The sequence below is a fragment of the Botryllus schlosseri genome, chromosome 1 (assembly GCF_051294905.1).
Source record: "Botryllus schlosseri isolate E-star chromosome 1, Bs_hap1, whole genome shotgun sequence".
Classification (NCBI taxonomy): domain Eukaryota; kingdom Metazoa; phylum Chordata; class Ascidiacea; order Stolidobranchia; family Styelidae; genus Botryllus; species Botryllus schlosseri.
The window spans coordinates 35,921,902-35,942,206 of NC_137236.1; the positions used below are offsets into that span (position 1 = coordinate 35,921,902).

At 41.1% G+C, this 20,305-nt stretch overlaps 2 protein-coding genes across 2 annotated transcripts in view; both read right to left on the reverse strand.

Moving 5' to 3' along the window:
* LOC145441659 (uncharacterized) overlaps positions 1–11,731 on the reverse strand; it is a 125,128-nt gene extending 113,397 nt beyond the window's left edge. The window contains exons 1-2 of the mRNA XM_080319580.1: positions 11,676–11,731; positions 11,114–11,271 (exon numbers count right to left, since the gene is read on the reverse strand). Of these exons, the coding sequence (XP_080175706.1) occupies positions 11,114–11,271; positions 11,676–11,731 (214 nt within the window). The remainder of the gene's footprint in view (positions 1–11,113; positions 11,272–11,675) is intronic.
* A 1,075-nt stretch (positions 11,732–12,806) lies between these two features.
* LOC145448380 (uncharacterized) lies at positions 12,807–19,325 on the reverse strand. Its single transcript, XM_080326768.1, has 4 exons — positions 19,092–19,325; positions 18,540–18,895; positions 15,663–15,725; positions 12,807–13,684 (listed from the first exon to the last, which is right to left on the reverse strand). Exons 1-4 carry the CDS (start codon positions 19,160–19,162, stop codon positions 12,888–12,890), a joined length of 1,287 nt encoding a protein of 428 aa, XP_080182894.1. The 5' UTR covers positions 19,163–19,325; the 3' UTR covers positions 12,807–12,887.
* Between the last annotated feature and the right edge of the window lie 980 nt (positions 19,326–20,305).

Genomic DNA, 20,305 nt, shown 5'->3' on the forward strand with positions numbered 1-20,305 from the left:
TTGGCTAGCGTAATTTCCCAATTCTCTAATACTCTAGTCATCTTAATACAGAATAGAGCACATTAAAATCATATGTTCAATTATTCGTGAAATTGATTCGTATGCACAAAGGTAACTAGTAACAACATGCATTATATATATGCATCAAGAGCTTTCATGCCACAAAATAATAGTCCTGCCTGCTCCATCAAGCTCTATACACCTTTATCTTTTCAAGTATTGTTTCACCACAAATGTTGCATCTTTCGGAAGTTATTGCGCATCTTTCACAACTACATAAATGTCCACAAGGTATGAAAGTAATTTCACTTTTGTTTCTCTTGCAATTTTTGCAAAGCACTACCTCTTGTATTTCTTTCAGACTTTGCGCGATCTCATCCACCGTCATTGTTTCTGCAACGGCTGCTTCTTTCGTTTCTTTGTCGGTGTTCACTTCGTGGTTATTTTTTACGCTTATATCAGTATATTGTACTATCCGGTGCAATCTTAATCATTCTATCCGTAAAACACAAGCATCTGTACTTAAGTAACGCAAAATGAATGCAATAATTGGTGCAGTTTGCTTTACGAAGGATCGTCAACTTCTGACAATAGATCAAGAGTCAGACCCTATTCCACATAGGCTTCCAAAAAATGCGTGATATTAACTTGTTCTTCAATAATTTTAGTGTTCAAAACTATTGATCACATACGTATACATATTACCAAAATTCAATGTGATATCGTTTGTATTGTTAGTCATGTGATAAGTATAGATTTTAAGGACGTACCCTCTATAGCGATGTGCTCCTTGTGTTGTTTTTGTCCTTAAATTCTACTGCATAGCCTTTCCGAAGGCTTATTTTAATTTTACGGACCAGTTATTAACATTCATATTGAATTAGTACGAGTGTTTTGGAATTTGTATAGTAAAGGTGTCAAGTCTCATATCATAGCTATAAATGCCGCGTTGATTTTCTCTCTCCCCTTTATAGAAAAGTGAGCATCAGTTTCATTTTGTATTATCGAAATCTTCCTAGGTGTCATGACAGGTATTAATCCATACATTGTAGTTACAATGACTATCCACTTTGAGTAACATTTGGCATAACAGATTCAGTTTTTACGTGACAACATTAGATTGGCAGTCTGTATTATGATGACCCAAGTACTATTCAGGTCTGTCATATTTACACACCATCATCTTTGGAATGTCAACTAGTGTTGGGATAAAATCAATACCTTTGAGTCACGAGTCATATCGAGTCAATGTACATTTTGACTCGAGTTAATTCAAGTTACTCGAGTCTCAAAGGCGACCCGAGTCAAGTCAAGTCACTCGTTCCCCGGAGGTAACCCGAGCCAAGTCAAATCACCTGAAAAAGTCGACTCGAGTCATTCCAACACTGGTGTCAACCTATATATAGATAAGCCAACTATCACCCGGAGATTAGCCATCTATAACTGGACAGTCTAAGACTCTGTCATTGCGTATTATATTTACCTATCTTTCAAACATTATGGAATGTCCTATTGCTGTTAACCGAAAAAATTTTTCTTTCCAACTGCTACCAGCACTCAACTCCCTTAACACCTTATAGTTTGGTGTAGAGTAAACTGATTTTTCTGGCCTCATCCTTCGAGTTATATTCAGTTTTGAGCGGAAGGTCGTTGACGTGCATGCATCCGCCCCCCGTCTTTACGAGCAATAAATTACTTTCGGAAAGTAGGGACTGACGCACATCCGAACATTCATCAAGCAAACTTTTGTCGCTATCATTCGTACTACGGCGTGATTAAACCCCCAATTACAGTCAAATTTCGCCATTTTGCTGCAGTTAATTATTTCCTGTGCATCAATCTTTCACTGCAGCTCTTCCTTTCCCACCATTATTTATGGCCTTATTGTGCAAGAGTTTTGCAATGGCTTGATCAACCCACCAATTGAGGTCGTATTTTGCCGTTTCTGCCGAAGTTTATATTTTCCTGTGCGTCAATTTGCCATTGCAACATTTACATTCCCACAGTCATTTATGGTTACATTTTACAAAAATCACGCCATCTGCTTCCATATTTTACAAACTAAGGTATTACTCAGTCCTGATTTGGCTTAGCAATACCATCCGAAAATTTCGCAATTATGTATTTCGCAATGATATTCGTGGCATAAGCATCGTTAATACTGCGAATTTTCCTCGTACATTCTTAAATCACACACACTTTTAGGCCTCCATAGGCAAATACAGCATAATTTTTACACATTGTTATCTCAAGAAAATTAAATTTAGGTTTTGGTAAATTTCACATGGACTCTAAACCGCGCAAACGGACCGAACACAACACATAACAACACTCACTTCTATCATTACAATAATTCAGTAATTATTTTGCAATACCTATCTCAGTTTTTCGTGCAATGTTACTGCTGTAATATACGTCTTTCGGTTATTCCGTCGAATAACCTCCCTAAGATAATTTTTTGAAGCGATTCTCCCACATTTCGCATAACATAAGTACATACATCCTAACATTGCTGTTACGCTAACCGCAAAAATCAAGGCATAATTGTTAAGTGATTCTTCTAAATCCTTTCTTTTATTAATATCAACAATAATTCTACCTGCTGCATATCCTTGTTCCATTTCTTGTAGTTTGTGTAATTGTCCATAGAAGTCAAATGTAATTCGGTCCAGTCTGTCATATTTGGCCGTAGGTAAGGTATGCGGTATACTGAGTGTAGTTTTTCCTTCTTCTTCGACAGCGGGCGTAATTGAAGAAAGTGCACTATTGGAAGTACTCTTCCAACTTCTGATCACATCATTTTTACTTACTGATGTGGGTTCGCTCTGATAGTCCCCTGATGAAAGCATTGGTGTTGATTTAGTTCTTACCTGTAGGTCTTGCTCTTTGCTTAAATTATCTGGTTCTGTATTAGAGCGGGACTTGCTGGTGACGAAATATTGGTGCGTTTCGACCGTCGTTGCTACTTGTGTTGTATCAAACAACATATTGAAATGCGCTATTGGCGGTGTTGTGTCCATGAGTTGATTTGTGTGATGACTTAATTGTATATAAGAATCAGGTATTTGCGTAATCTGGGGTGTTTTCTTTATTGGCACGGGTATGGAGCCTAACATTTCACCGTTTTTTGTAGATATTTGATAAGCCATGGTATTCCATTGTAACTTTGCGTTTGCAGTTCTCTCCATTGTTGTAAGCGTTGTTAACTCACTTTCGGAAAAGGTGAGTCCTGTCGTAGCAATACCAATGCTTTTCTGAACGTCCATCTCTGTTGATATAGCCGTAGACGGTTCCACAGTTGTGAATATATTTGTGGGGCTCGTCCCGCGTCTTTCTTGTTCACTCATAGTTTTCACTGTAGCTAAGAATGTAGTAATAGATGCAGTTGATCTTGGGCTGGTGTTATCTTCGCGTGAGGAATGCACAGTCGTCAATATGGCTGGAAGTGGTGTCGATGAAGTCGTTCCGGAAGTAATAATGGCCGATGTCAACCCTCTAGTAGATGGTGTGATCGCAGTAGTTGTTCGTGTGGACGTAATACTACCTGACGTATATGCAGACGTTCTTGGCGTGGGAATTGTTGTATCTGTTGTTAACTTGATTGCATATTGAGTATTTTTAGTCGATGCTGGAGTTTCAATCATTGGTAACGCCATTGTAGTTTCAATAATATTTGTGGAATCCGTAGTATCAGCTACGGGTATGGGCCTACGTTTAAGTGAACCATCATATTCTCCGTCTACGTCATAATAATCGTAGTAGTAATTTCCAGAGTCTTGAAAACTAGTATTATTTTCATATCCGTCATAGCTAAATCCTTCGTCATAACCTTCTATATAATCGTAGTTATAGCGGTTAGTATCGTATTGATTCGTCATTCTTACACTTCCCTCAGCAATTGTTATGGTTTTTACCGTCGTCACAGGGGGTTCTGGATTCATTACAACAGGAGTGAAATTATTCCCTGTGCCAGTCCCGCTACTGGGAGACACTTTTTGAGTGATTACTTCGTAACTTACAGCCCTTGTCGTTATTGCTTCCGCGGTACTTAATGGTATTACGGAGTTAGTTCTGATTTTGTTATCTTCATTATAGGCATAAGGTGTATACACCAATACTCCAGCGCATATTATGGCTTTGTAGGCCACACTAGGTCGGAATATCCGTATATCATGAAGCTGCGCCTCTATAAGCTTGCGCGTTGACATATAGCTCAGTAACCCATCATTTATCTTACTCAGTTTCTGTTGTGTCAATGCTGACCCTAGCGCTTGACTTAGAGACTCCATCTCTTTACCAGTTATGGACCTTTCCAATCTCCCCAGGTTTTTTCGCATTCTATATATGGGCAGAGATAACTGGCGTAAACGCCTTTTCGTTACTTCTACGTAAAACATTCCTAGGCGAGCTAGATAATAGTCAATATTCCTTGTTTTGTGCCCATTGCTTTTGAATGACGCATTCAGGATAAGGTTGCCTAATCTACCGGGTTGTTTACAATTGGGTAGATTCTTAGGCCATGCTTCGAGTGGAGGTTCCTGACCTGTAGATCTTGGAGATGCAATTTGTAATCGACCATTGCTATGATCTGCATACACGGATTGGTTTGTATATGGATCATATAACACTTCCTTAAAAGCCAAAGCCGTCTTCAAACTTCCTATTGCATTACGGCAAACCTTCCTATTTTTCTTACGTTCACATTCTATGCTGCCTTGCAACATAGTCGGAAAATTTTTCCTCCCCATTATCCGTTGAGTTTCATTATTTAGATGTTCGCGAAGGGCGTATATCCTCAATCTAAACCAAGTATGACCATCAAAGTTCGCTGGCCTCTCTCTGGGCCCTGTTTCATTTCGAGCCTTTAACCACACGATGTCGTGATGTAATTTGGGTAGTTTGACTCCTGCTGGCCATTGACTGTAGGAATAGGTTTCTTGCATTCCCGTCCCTAATCCTCTAATGCTATTGTCTATTTCCATGACCACAAAGTCTCTGGACAGTATATTTACTGCCAGATCATCTGTATAAAATGAGCATCCTATACATTGCATCTGGTTAGCTTCTCCGTGCACACATACGTTAAATTCGCCTTTATTGACTCTCCATCCCGCGATTTCTTCTGAACGCTGCTGACAACTTGCTGTCACTGTTGCATATTGCGCCAAGATATTCATCACTGATAACTTGTACACCGTCAACAGCTGGTGTATAGTAACTTGTGGAGTAGCATTAGGAGAAATCATCCGAAGAATCGCCCTCGGCACAGCCATAGTGTCGCGTGCTTCCCTTCCTACTACATACTTCCATGTATGTACTAAACCAAAGTTATTCTTTCGACGATATGTTGTGGTTCTGGTCAAGGCTGCTAACATAATATCGGGAGATATTCTTGATAGTTTCCGATTGCACCCGCATTCTCTTTCGTATTGCCTAACATTGTTCCAATACCTCTTGTCAGTCCCCGAGGGTACAAATAACTTGTATAACTTATCATGACTCGCTCGTGTTGGGCCAAATTCTGGCGTTTCTTCATATATTGAGAAATTATTTTCCATTTCGCCTATGGGCCAACTCTCATTTAATTTAAATAGTCGATTAAGGCGGATGTATCTGAGACCTTGATATCGGAACGTTGTCCATCCTGTAAGATTAAATGTTTTCCTGGTCACCACACTCATAGCAGATAGGGGCAATAATTGGCCATGAGTTTGTGGATATCCTTGGTGCAGTATTAAGGCTACTGCCAGCACAATCCATATTTTCAGGTAACGGTTCATATCATTATAAATTAGTTAGCATATCTGTGAACTTAGGAAAAAGTTAAATTTTATAAAAGTAAAATCCTTTGAGTACATAGGTGTGTACTACATTCTTGTCGATTTAGCTGTTTTTAAGTAGGCAGTTACTGATGATATGTACATTGTCAATTGAGTGTTCGTGTTCCGCCTTTGTACCTTAGGTTTTAACTTAGGACAGCAGAGACTGCTATAACGACAGCAACAAAACAAGATGATCCCAGTCCCCAATATCAAAATTACTGGAATTAAAACCGACCCCAAGCCGGAAAAAATTCCGCTCAATCCCTTACTGAATATTCCTCCGACCGCACCTAATCCGTCTTGTAGTAAATCTCCTGCACTATCTGCTACTGATTTTATCAAGCTTCCGGCCCCATGTGCCATTTCTTCTATCGTTTGGCCAAAGTTCTTCATAAATTCTTCCCCTCCAACGAATTCAAAAGGCTTCACTGTAATATTCTCATATCGCCAATCAGAAATGTTCATGTATACACTTTTATTAAGCTCTCTCCTCCAAACATGCAGCCCCAGATCCACACTCTGTTGAGCTTGATCTAGACCAGTGGTTCTTAACCTGGGGGTAATTACCCCCAAAGGGGTAATTTACCAATTTCCGGGGGGTAATTCCAAAAAATTCCATTTCTTATAAACTTATAACGTTGCTCTGAAATATTTTCAAACATAAATATGAATGTAGGCTAACATATATTTTTGCGAGCTTGTACGCTATATATATTTAGTTTCAATTACCATCCATGCCTGCTGTGATATCATAGTAACCATAACCAATATATAGTGATTATGAATAACAGGGTCGAAGATATTTTAGTATATTGCTAGGTGAGTTCAATTTATATTGCAGTAGTGCGGGTCATATATTGTTACGCATGCTAGCAAATTGAAAGACAACAAGGGGATTCCAAGTTCAGCTTTACACCTATAATGCAGTAACAATATCGTAGTAATAGCTGTTAGTATTGAGAAGTGTAGTGGTCTAGTCTAGTCCGAAAAATGAAAGTCTGACATCATCAAAATGCCTTCAAAGAAACGATGGGGAGATATTGGAACCTTCATGGTTTGCCTTCAAAATGAATAAACAATCATAATGGCACCGAACTTTCTGATTGAATTTCCTTCAACTATTGCTGTGAAATAGGAATTTCTACAATGGTATCTATCAAAACGAAATATCGAAATAAGTTTGCGTTTAACAATTGCATGAGATGCTGTCTATTATGCCCCCCTTTGCGGCAAATGCTTTGCCTACATAACACAAAGACAGCATCAGCCTTCCCATTGACTTGATATTTTTAACAGTCATATTTCAGTGTACATTATGACGTCGCTTTGTGTTGTTTTACAATTGATTGAGTGTAAGCGGTAATTTGTTATTTTTTGAAAAGGGGTAATTCCATCCCGTCATTTTCTTCTTGGGGGTAACGCTAGGAAAAAGGTTAAGAACCACTGATCTAGACTGATGCGATTTGCACGCAGTTCCACACCAATATCATTAGTATCATTGATATAAGCGTCCCTGTAAGCTGTTAGCTGCTGAGCATGTTCCTTTATCCGTAATGCCCCTTCTCGGATTTTTGTAAGATATATCTTGCTGGAATCAAATATCAGCTTACCAGTTAGGTTTGCTAGTTCATTCAAGACCAACCGGTCAATAGCCAGTTCAGCTTCACTCATTTCCTTATAGTTTTGAAAAGAGGTCAAAGAGGCTGTGGCCTGTCTTACTATCATCTGTCGATTCCTCTCTATATACTTTTCCAATAATACTAAGCGTTTATTTACTAGTGATGACCTCACTTCCATGGTGGCCACTGTTTGGTCCAATTTTTGCTGTTGAGCTAGCTGGAGCCGAGAGAGCTCGTTAATCTTCTTCCCTAGTGCAATGGACCTCTGCGTGGCTTGTGTCATTCTATCATTGATTTGTCTGGTCAGATCTACCGTTTCCTCATGCAATTGGGATGAAACTGACGCCACGACGGCTATTGCTGACACCAAACCGAATATTAGACACAATAATCCGGACATAAACCTTTTACGTCTTTGACGGGGGCCCTGTCTGGCCCTATCTCTCGATACCAATTCGCCTTTAATTTCTATTGGACCCCCTGGGAAACGTGGTCGGTTTCGTTCCGGATCAAAATGAATATGGTCCCAAAAGGCTGCTTTCAAAGGAGGTCCACCTACGGGGTCACGGCAAATATCCTGGTTACGTGTTATCCTTCTTTTACACGCTATGTCCGATGTAGTAAGAGAGGGGAAGAATTTCCACATTGGCCTGGAAAAAGGTACCCATGTTGATGTAGATGCCTTAAACCTAGTCGGCACACCATCAAAAAGGTTATTCCACCTCATGCCCTGATTGCCACGATTAGCATACAAACTATGATCCAGATTTGGAATCGACGGTTGTATCCATTTAACTCTCGGAGGGAAATTTGTCGTTGGTAGATCACCCCATAGAGTGGTATTCATTCCTGGCCAGAAGTTGCACGAGTGAGCTATTCTGGCATAATTATGTGTATATTTGTCCGTGTGCCTGTCCCAAGCATGCTTAGGCCATAGGTGCTCGTACCATTCCTGATTAATCCATCCCCCCTGGGCCCGGCATGGTATCAACGGAATGTAGGTAAATTACCAGTTACTTACTGTAGTCATTACTATTTCCTGGATGATTATATCTGCCTTATTTGGTTCAAGGGCCGAGATCACGCCTCTTACCTCACATCTTGTACAGGTTCCTATCGTACCCCTGCTTTTCGAAAGCCAGCACTGTGCAAAGCTATTGCTACTAGCATTATACTTGTTCAATTCACTCAATTTTTCCCTATCCCGATCATCCATTCGCTCTTGGCGACATGAAGCTTCAACAGCTGAATAGCTTTCGAAAAGTCTCAGAATAATCAGTTTAAGTGGACATAGCAAACATGGAGTCATTCCTGCCATGGTCATGAAACAAGTATTTCTCTCCATTCCAGAACCAACGGATCCTATAAGATCCTATTGGTCGTATGAACATGTTCGTTTGCTTAAGTACATCATAGGAAATATTGGGCGTAATTTGACCCAAGCTCCGCTGACAGAGACAGGTGCGTTCAAATTCTTGTACGCTTGACCAATACCTTCCATGTGGAAACTCCATTTGTTGTAATGAGAATCGCTCAGCCACTACGTAACCAAATGACTTACTATAAAACAACTCTGGCCGTCTATATACATGTCGCTCCGCCGTTTTATTGAAAATGCTCATCAAGTGATAGTCCTCCCATTGTGTATCATTTAAAGTGACCCATTCTTCAGGCAGGGGTCCCCGTAGTTCACCTAGCGTCCCCTGAGTGAAAGACCGTGCTCTACTTGTTACAGGGTCTGCGAGTCCGTGCATGCCTTTCGCCGCCGTATACGGCACCAAATCAGACGTACAAATGATACCAACAAGGATAGACAGAGAATAAGGAAGGAGGTCCATGGTACAGATAGTGGTGGTTCTCGCCACGTCATAAACTAAATATAATCGCGCACTAAACCTAGACTACCGTCTGTAAAAACACAAAATAACAGATGTCGTCATTTCCGTTCTGGAACCCTATAGCGGGGTTCACAATTGTGGTAATACAGGAGACCCGTCAAATTTGTCAAAATTATACTGTGGGTCATTGTGTATGGTGCGCAGGAGTGCCAAGAATCGGTCAGTCTTTTGATGTTGTCGTTTCCACAAAAACTCCCCTACGTAATCGGTCAAAAGATGACGTGCTAAACCACGAGACCTATGTAAATGATATTTAAGCTGGCCCCAGGCCCCTTCGATTTCATTAGTACAAAAAGCTGTCCGAGGGTCTTTAAACCAACGGGAGTGGTCCACTACACCGTGTATATAACCCTTCCCCCAGCTCTCTATGCCCTTGTAGGAAGGGTAGGCATCGGTTAGAATTGTGGACCCCTCTGCCACATTTTCTACTATGAGTTTTCGAAATACTTCAGCAGTCCTGTCAGAAGTTATTTCAATGAACATTTCTCCGGTGATTTTGTCTATTCCCCCGAACGCCCAAATGGCTTTAACGGCTGGTCCTTTGTCTGAGGCAACCCGGCGCTTAGCTAAGTGCGTTTCATCAATGACCACACAACCGCCTTCATTTCCCAAACGTCGCTTATTCCTGTGAAATTCGGCCGTACAAAGCTTTCGCAAACGGCCGCACCAGGTGACCGTTGAACGCTGGCTAATCTCAGCTTCATGCGCAATTTGGGTTTGCAACGCGTCATGGGCCCAAAAGTAGAATAATATTAATAATTTGGGAAGTTCTACCTTGCTTCCCGCGAATATCGAGTGTTTCCGTATAGTCGCCGTAGTATCACAGGGGTTGCATCGCCACCTAAACCCATCGTCGCCTGTCGACGTACTTTCCTCTTTCATTATTTTTCTGCATCGCTTGCATTTCATCCTTCGCACCAACAACCCGTGATTTCTCAGAAATAGCACACAATCTCGTGTGTTGAGTAGTGCACCCGATTCGATCAAACTCAACACATTGTATGTTCTTTCCCACGTATCTGCGCAAGTAAATAACACGACATGTGGCGTCGATCAACTCCCCACCGTCTTTAGCGGACCAAACCCTTTTTTCTTGGCGTTCCATATGTACTGACTCTCTCATATTTTAATCACGTGTTATTCATATGGCAGGGTTATTTTTTTTACTTGTTCCTTACCAGTCCTAGTGATTTTTTTACCCTCATTTCAATGTACATGTAAAACATTTACTATCCTACCACACACCCACTTTATGATACAACAACTATTGCCGCCTAGACATCCGGGTACTTATTGCACTAGTACCGACGCATGCGTAGAATTGCTAAGCTACGTCAGTAACTGTATATCTTCCGTCTATATAATTATCCGCCAAAATGAAGATTAGAATACGAAACCTCAGATAGCTGAAATGAATTGATATGATGCACTAGCCAATTACATATCCATGGGTTGCAATTTAAGCCCGCGCCAATGGTTGACGAGTAAAATATGAAGGCGATCACCAGGTACCAATGACCCTGAGCATGACCGGTCTATAGAACAGAGATTAATTCTTTGCTATTATATTGCTCTCCTACCCGTTAACGACATAGTTAATTTGCTTGTGATAGACCAATAGAGGTGCAGTAAAATGCAAAATAAAAAAAAAGGTTACTCGAGTCTGACTCGAGTCATTCAAACACTGCGACAATCCTATGAATTTACATACAGAATTTTTCGAAATCCTCCAGGTAAATATGTCCGTCATTAAAGTCAAGTAATTCCCTCTTACTTCGTTTCTCGGTAGGCTTCATTCTGATTTTGCCAAAGTCGTTTCTATTTCCGGACGCGGTCGATTCTTTGCTGTCTTGAATCCCTTCCTTATATTTAGAACGACTTTCTCTCTCGATAACCTTAACAGCTTTTGCGTCGGGACCGACCGAACCTGACCTGAAATAAGATTAAATTCACAGTCTGGTCGATCGGAAATGCCATGTACAATGTTTCGTTTCTCCGTGCGTAATGGATATCATATTAGGACTCGATAATATGGTACACGTGTGTATGTTGTCAAAACGACGATTGAAGAGGCGCGACGGCAATGGCGCTCATTCGGAAATTCTCTTTACGAATGGAACTGCTCCCGAGTATTATGACATGACAACAAGTGGACGCTTTTCTTGCGACGAAGCCCCGTATCACCGAATTAGAATATAGTACCGTTGTGGCGCCTACATTGCGCGACTATTATGAAACAGGGCTCGGCTCATGACAAATAAATGCTTTTGTCCTAAACCACATTGTCAAACTACCTCGAAGTGTGTATCTATCGTATACTACGGTAGATTCGGTACTCCTCATTATCCAGGAGCAGGGAATCAACGAGTCCAGGGGTGGTAAAAGTACTCATCATCAACATACTCAAGTCGAAGTAGAAGTTACGTTTAAATTTCCACTCGGGATCAAGAAGAAGTAGTTATTTGCAAGATCTGTCAACAGTACTCCGAGTGTGAGCAGGAAACTGAAGGTCTGCAGAGAACTCACGTGAGAAATTTCAAATAGTAAATCTGGTCGAAGGGTCACCTACTTCAAGAAATTATTTGGGAGTTGCGCCTTTCGAAATTGCAATACGCATCTTATCAACCAAAGCAAAACAACCAACGTCACTACAAATAAATGCAATTTCCGTAAATCAATACGGCTAGTGATTCAGGGGCTGTACGTCGCTCAGTTGTTATTACAATCCTGCACAAACGCTAAAGCTTAATAGCGGAACATGTATGTAACCAGCGGGTAATGCATAGGGTTACCATACGTTACCACAGACACAACTGAGAATACCACAGCATCGGCAAGGATGACAAAAACTGACCTTAGGGAGGGTCTACCGGGAGTCGATTTTGAAAATATATTTTCTACTCAACACACAGCAGAATTATGTTAGAACGGGTCTATAGGGATAGTGTAATGGTGATGTGTCCGGTCTCTCGGTCATTAGGTCGTGGGTTCGACATCCAGCCGGATCATACCGAAGACTCGAAAACTGGTATCCGCAGCTATCCTTCTAGGCGCTCAGCAGCCATGTATAGGGTTACCATACGTTCTATTTTAAGGGGATTTGTCCTCTTTTCTGACTTTTTTGAAGGTGTCCTCGGAGGACGCCCTAATGTCCTTTTTTCTGATTTTGTCCTCTTTGAGAATTTGGGGTGAATATATGGCAGTATTGACTTTGATACAGTAAAGCAGCACCGAAGTATCGCTCCGGCGGGCATTTTGGAAGCGGGGCTGGAGAGTTGACCCAATTACCCGTAACCTAATCCGATTTCAGTTTTTTGAATTGTAGAAAGTGCCCTCTTTTCTGGATCTCAAAATATGATAACATCAACTTCAAGTATATAAAACCTACGAATTACTCTGAAAAGGTTTGAGTACGTTGTTACTCATCACCTCTGATAACGACTACTTTTTCGATTATTGATGGACACTTCGCGATAAGGCATTTACTGACAATCACGAACGAAAACACGAACTACACCCAATACATAACTATATCGCATAACGTGACTCTACTGATGTCCACCACTCCCCAAGCTCTCCAGGCATCGGTGTCGGCACGACTCGTCTTCAAAATCAGTCGCTCTTTTATACTCGTCGATGGCAAACTTCCTGTATGTCTCCGAAGAGAGATGTAGATCCTTCGAGCGGAACGCGAGGCTGAGCGTGTAGAATATATCCCCCGCTGTGCTGTTCGGTCTGTAGTTCGGGCTGTTTACGAGACATATTAACGCCTTCACCGCTTCACTGCCACACCTAATGGCTTCTTCGAAGCAGTCAGTTTTGTGGTGCAAGAGAGCGATGAAGCCTAAACATCTGGCGAACGCTACAGTTCTCCTGTCGGTATCCACGCATTCCACCATCTCCAGTTGAAATGTAATCTCTTTCATCCAAGCAATGACAAGTTTGGCAACAATAAGACGCGATTGCCCGCCGGCTTTCACCATCTCCAACGCTCCACAGAACATCTTCGCAACTACGATGTAATACAGCGCTACACGATCCTCCAGTATTCCAGAGCTATATGCATGATAGACCGATCTGTAGATAATCAAAGACGCGAGATGGCGCCCACGTGTAGACACTTCGTCACCCCACTCCAACAGGTGATGCTGGGGCGTTGAGCAACGTTGTACCCATTCACCAAAACACCTCATTGTCTTGTCCGCCTCGGTAACCTTGGCAAGATAATGCTCGCACTCTGCTATTAGAAGCAACGTGCCCAGATTGTCGGTTGCGTGTTCCCGCTGTGGTAGATACGATAGAACTTCGTCATAGCGATTATTTGTTATCAGAGCGTGTGCCAGTCCTGCAACAAAAATGCAATTTCAGAAGATTACCAGCGATGATGACATTGAATTCAAGAGCGTCGATGTATATACATAAAGCGATTTCTTACAGGCAGCGTCAGTATAAACTGATGTAAAATATTATTTCACGAATTTCCGCCATATCGTAGGGTGCGAATCAGGTAAATGGTTTTTAATAATGGTACGATATTCGACACCAAACTATTCTAATGGGAGTAAACGAGGTAAATACAACAACTGCAATGGCATGACTCATTAGAATTCTTCAAGTTAATAAATTCAAAACTAGAAAAAAAAGGTATTTGATTCGGCATGATTTCGGTTCCGAACTGCTACCTAAGTTAATTCGCCACGTCAACGTTAATTTTAAATACTTCGTGGCTAAGCTAAGCTAGTACAGTGGTTCACAACCTTTTTGGCTTCGCGGACCCCTTTTGACCGTCGCGGACCCTCGCGGACCCCCTCAAGTTTTAGTTCAATTTTAGCTCTATTATGGTGCAACCTTTATATCTGTCTTGTGCAAATATGAACTGTAGGCTTGTGATAAATGGCAGAATAATGATTTTTCTTAAAGATAACATCATACTATTTATGTAGAAATTGGTGGACTTTTATTATTTCAAAGCCAATTCTGTTGCTGTATTTCTTGAAGTACGGGATCGTGTCTTGAAAATCCGCGTCTTCGTTTTGATATGAACGAGGAGTGCTGAAAACCATTCCCGCAAAGATAGATGGAGGCTAATGCAATATTAACGCATAACGCATCCGACGATACTTTTGGTGTGATCGCAACATTTATCTCACCAAAATGAAGAAATACATATTTTATGAACATATCACGTCCAGCATCTAGCGCAGGGACGGGGAACATACGGGCCGCTGGCCAGATTCGGGCCGCGACGGCATTTTGATCGGCTCGCAGAGAGTTTCTACCGACAAAGTGAATCCTAATCTAAAAGTATAGACAATATTTATGCTCCAAAGGATGCGATCCAAATTTTCTAACCAGAGAAAGACTGTCATGAAACGACTTGTTCTGTTCGGGTTTACATATATATTTACGAGCAAACATTTTCGACCATGAAGAATTAAACATTAACAAGACAAGGCTGCATACCAATATAACTGGTGATATGAATTTCAGGGTTGGAGCGTAATGCTTTGATAGCAACGAAACACTCCTTGTTCATCAAAAAATCAGCCTTGTCGATAGGGCATCCGCAATAAGAATGCGCAAAATCTGATAGCCGAGCTTTAAGAGCAGGTATAGCATTGTCCGATTTATGACGAGTGTCAGCCGAAAATATTCGGGTCCATTTCAATATTAATATTCAATTGTATTAAAGTCCTGTACCTCCAAGAAGCTGCTCCCTGCATTGGGACAAATTATGGAAATACTTCGGAAATTTTTATTTCAAACGACTGTTCACTAATTTGATGAGACTGACAACTTCAAATTGAGAAGGTTTCGCAGACATTAGGAAGTCACCCTGATTGACGTCACTATCTCCATATTTTTATTTTTTCCACAAACCCCAACAAAACGTCTTTAAACAGCACTATGTTTGTATCAGCAGGTTATTGGGAAATTGGCAATGAAAATGAGTTTCCACACTACGATTGTCCATGTCAGACGATTAATATGATGATATGAGTCCTGAGGTTTTAGCAGTTGTGGTGCGAAACTGCCTCATGCTTTCTCAAATTAAAAAATGAAATAAAAATTAGGTTATCAGCCATTTAAAAAAATTAGAGGTCTCGCGGACCCCCTTAAATTACTTCGCGGACCCCCGGTTGAGAACCGCTGAGCTAGTAGGTTATCACCATGGCACACACTCGTCATTGACGTATAATACAGGTAAGATCTTCAATCTTACATGGAAACAAGACTTGACTTCCGCGGCTGTTAAGATGCCATGAAAAGCATGAAGACATATGCCTAGACACATAGCTGGCGTCATGCAATAGACACCCCACCTCTACAAACAGATCTGTCGGCTTCCAGCCGTTTCTTCATAAAGTGAAGGTTTTCTTCGCTGACTGAAACAAAAGTTATTCTGTACTACGGCACCTCGAATTAGGTGGGGAATGAATTCGTTCACACTACTTGGCCAGTGTTGCCAACTCTTGATGGACAAAAATCGCTAGAACTGGTGTCGAAAATCGCTAGATGTCACCAAATCTTGAAACAAAATCGCTAGAAAAAGTCGCTAAATCTGAATTAATTCCTAAAGTTATTGAAAGACCCACCCGTACATCCGCATTGTAGATTTCGCGTCATTTATGGCGTTTTTAGTTCAGCCTGTACATTAGCCTGGCTGTCAAAGCTATAAAGTATGATGAATTACCAAAGAGGAGGACATTTAGGTGTTCTCGGAAGACATTTTCGATTTCCTAAAAAAGAGGACAAATCCTCCAATAGGAGGACATATACCGTAATCCTACTATATTTCGAGTTCATAATACGCAAATTTCATGTCGGATTGTCAGTCATCTCAAAACAGGACGAACTATGCGGTACATTTCAATCAGGGATATCTGGACATCCCTGATTTCAACAAACCAGATCTCTCTGCGTGACACAAAACGCCGCTGACCGTCATCCTGGATATACAAACTTGTGCCTTTCTCGATGCGTCCGTGAATACGCGATGCGATATACTTATAATTGCGGAGAGGTGCTTGCCTTCGCTTAACTGGGTGGGAGTAGGCTACTTCAACACGACACGACTCGCACCGGGCTTGCCGGCCACTATAAGTAGCAGTGTGCTCTTTAAAAAATATTGGGAGGGCCAACCCGCTAAGTATATACCACTACTTGTAGCGGCTGTGACCATCTAATTATATTTCTATTTCCCTGTCCAGTGGCCATCCATCTGATCAATGGTATATAACAGGGTTACCATATTTTGGAAATCTGAAAAGAGGCCACTTTTTCAGAACTTTTAGACTTGCAAAACCGGAGGGCAATCCTGAAGCAAGGTAAATTTTCCCAACTTTATCGCTCAGCGCACAAAATACAGTTTTTTCCTTCACATGATCAGGTGGTTGACCTTTTTTTATTCAACTTCCCGGCTCAGCTCCCGAAATACCCGCCGGAGCGTAAATTCGGACTGATTTACGGCATCTCCGTCGATCTTGGTCATAGGTTTTACCAAAATTCTCGAAAAAGGGAACAAAATCTCAAAAAAGAGGACAAAACGGCGTCCTCCGAGGACACTTCCAATAAAGTCAAAAAAGAGGACAAATCCTCTTAAAAGAGGACGTATGGTAGCCCTAGTATATGATATTTGTCCGCATAAGTAGCGTGTTAATTCTGAAAGAAGCTTGGTTCGACGAAGAAAGTTATAGTTAAAAGACTATTTAAGAGTATTTTTCTGTTATCCGGCAGCTCGCATAGAAACTTGTGATTCCATTTTTTAGTTATTTGAGTATTAGAGTGTTTGTTACATCTTGTGTTAGTATCAAAAGTACGCGACGTAATCGTTTATTTTTTTTTATTTATCGGACGTGAATCAGATATAAAACTATATATTGGAGCAATTTGGGGAGGGCGATTTAAATCCGATCCCCGTTCGATCCCTATATTGGTGCAAATAGTGTTATAGGACTGTTACAGCTCGCGTAGGTGTCAAAAGTCCGATGCACAATAGTTTTCTCGGTTATCTTGTAACTCGAGGTTTCCGTTAGGACGGTAAGGAATCCTACATATTCGTCCGGCGCGGGCGCACAGAATTAATTCACATATCGGACCTTGTAGCCTTTAGCAAATTTCATTGGGCGAGCATGATTGTGATAACTCGTATTGGGGGTCAATTTGCTAGGATCTTGGCGCATTTTATGGCTGGAAAAGGTATGGCCAACTTCGCTCCCATGACCAAGAAAGTCAGTAGAGACGTTTATGTCCATTGTCCATGCACACTAGGGCTGTTCAAAAATAGCTTTTTTTCCTGAATCTTGATGGTTACATGATTAAATCGTTAGGTTGCCTTAAAAAACGACGCACACCAAATTTTAATTCATTCCAACCAATAATCGCTGATTTCGTACAGTTTGAAAATTTTGAATTAACCCAAAGATGCAAAAGTTTTTTTTTGTCAAATTTTTCTGTCAACCCCATGAAATTGTTGCGCTGTCTTCAAAGACGACGCAAAACAAATTTGACTCAATTCCAACCCGTAGAAGCGGAGTTATTTTGAGTTTTTCGATGATATTTCTTGGATTATCCACCGATCTAGGATAATCCCCGAATTTTCGAAGAAAAACTCAAATAGCTCCGCTTCTACTGGTTGGAATTGAGTCAAATTTGTTTTGCATCGTCTTTGAAGACAGCTCAACAATCTCATGGGGTAAACAGAAAAATTTGACAAAAAAAAATTTTTGCATCTTTGGGTAAATTCAAAATTTTCAAACAGTACGAAATCAGCGATTATTGGTTGGAATGAATTAAAATTTGGTGTGCGTCGTTTTTTAAGGCAACCTAACGATTTAATCACGTAACCAGCAAGATTCAGGAAAAAAAGTTTTTTTTGAACAGCCCTAATGCACACGACCTGTATATGCAAATCGGAGATGTGTGCCGACGCTGTGGTGAATGGTGAACGTGCATGATGTTTGCTGCTCAAAACTGATTGATTTCAGTTATTTTTGAAAAATATCGCTAGAAAATCGCTACATATTTTTCAAAAGTCGATAGATTTATCGCTAGTCGCTAGATCAATATTTTTTGTCGCTAACCGAACGAAAAATAGCGAGATCTAGCGACAAAATCGCTAAATTGGCAACACTGTACATGGCATCGAATGAAGAAAAGTTCAACTCCAACTGTAACTCTCAAATCTGCTGAGTTCTTACCTTTTAGTAGTTCGCTGACCTTGTGAAGGTCAGTGCGGTCAGTGCCGCAAGCCGTGACGGGTGGTTTGTCAGTTCCAGTCTCTCTCGTTTTCGTCGAAACGGCTACCGGCGTCGGAGTGGATTTTCCACTACCAGCCAACTCTTGTTGAGTAACCACGTCAGATTCATTACAAGAAGCCGACTTTGCGAGTTCTCTAACTTTCGCCGATGTTGCAACTCCGTCTCCTTTCCGATCTGCCCGGATCCATACTCGCAAAGATTTCCCACCATCGGAGTCGACTGTTTTAAGCCGCCTGATCTCACGCAACGTTCCATCGACTCGGCCTTCGTCCAGAATGTAGTTCGCAACTAACGATCTGCAAATCATATCTTGCTAGCATCGATTAACCCTCGACGATCTGGATTTACCTCACAATCAGAATTTATCCGAAGGATTATGTGAACCAGGTCACTATTAGAGATTCTATGTATCTAGTAATAGACATATTGCGGGCAAAGCGGCATAGCAATGTCTACAAGTTTCAAGTAAAATACAGCATACTGTAGACTTACCCATATACATGCCCCATTTTCATCCGCGAAACGATCAAATCAACCGCTAACACAGCTATCGTCAAAAGCATCACCGAAGTGTCAAGTGAAATGGGACGTCGTCTTGACTGAGTTGCTAGTGCAATGATTGTATTCGGGTGCGGCTTATTATTGCAATCGCATACGTGACGGGACGACCCGTGCGGTGTCTACATCTTCAATCCAAACATTGTTCCGTATTCGATGTAGGTATTTATTCGATTATAGACGAATTTAAATTGAAAAGTCAACCTCAAGTTTCCATATAAAAGTTTAGACTAGTGATTGAACATTATTGAATGGTAACGGTTACACAAACATATGATACCATCTGATATCTGGAGTCGTTACCTGAATTCTTCCAATGCTCGCTAACATTCTGTCAAGCTCTCCGAAGAGATTTAGGCAGAGCTTGATTCATACTGTACTGACTGGCCCTAAAGCATGTGCTACTGCAGTTACTGACAAGCAAAATTCCCATCGTAATCTACAGCGTAACGGTACGACACATGTGCTCTTCCGCATCCAATGACCATATACTCGGTTGCAATGCAGGGGAATGATACTCCTAATCTAGTAGGACCAAATTTATCGATTTTTATTGACATGGATATTATAACATGCGTTTGTTCGTCGCCTATAGATCAAATGCTGGTGCCTCATATTTTGGCTTGATTAGAGACTCGGCTGCATGAATCAGGGCTCGTATAGTAGCTTGCTAACTAGATTGAGACTACAACCTCACTTGCAATGCCTCTTATTTATTCAAGCCTACCCTTGAGACACGATCAAAATACGTAAACTATCAATAACCGAATGATATCATAATTTACTAGGCAAAAAATTTACGTGAACTTCGAGGTAATAGCTGCGATAAGTGAACAACGGTTACCTGACTAGGTCAGCGGTTTTAAACATGAGGTGCATGAATATTTCAAGATCCGAGGACTATTTGTTTTAAGATTAATACTAAGACTAACCTTACCTTGACCTGCACCCTAGTTCAGCCCTATCAATAACCCTCGTGCGAAAGTGCAACATGATCAATTTGCCAGGGGTAACCAAGACGCGGCCCACGAGTTCATATTTAGCGGACCTAGATCTCCTAGATCAGATTTCAGAATAACACTAAGAAAAGTATTTTGGAACACTAAAATTAATTTCCGTTTAAATATATTATTGTTGCTTCAAAAGAT

Excerpts from the sequence above, each read along its gene's own strand:
- LOC145448380 (XM_080326768.1), bottom strand. The coding sequence starts at position 19,162 with ATGCTTTTGACGATAGCTGTGTTAGCGGTTGATTTGATCGTTTCGCGG. Across the intron at positions 18,896-19,091 it reads AAAATGGGGCATGTATATGG|ATCGTTAGTTGCGAACTACA; the intron begins GTAAGTCTACAG and ends TATGATTTGCAG. Across the intron at positions 15,726-18,539 it reads GGTCAGCGAACTACTAAAAG|TCAGCGAAGAAAACCTTCAC; the intron begins GTAAGAACTCAG and ends CTTTTGTTTCAG.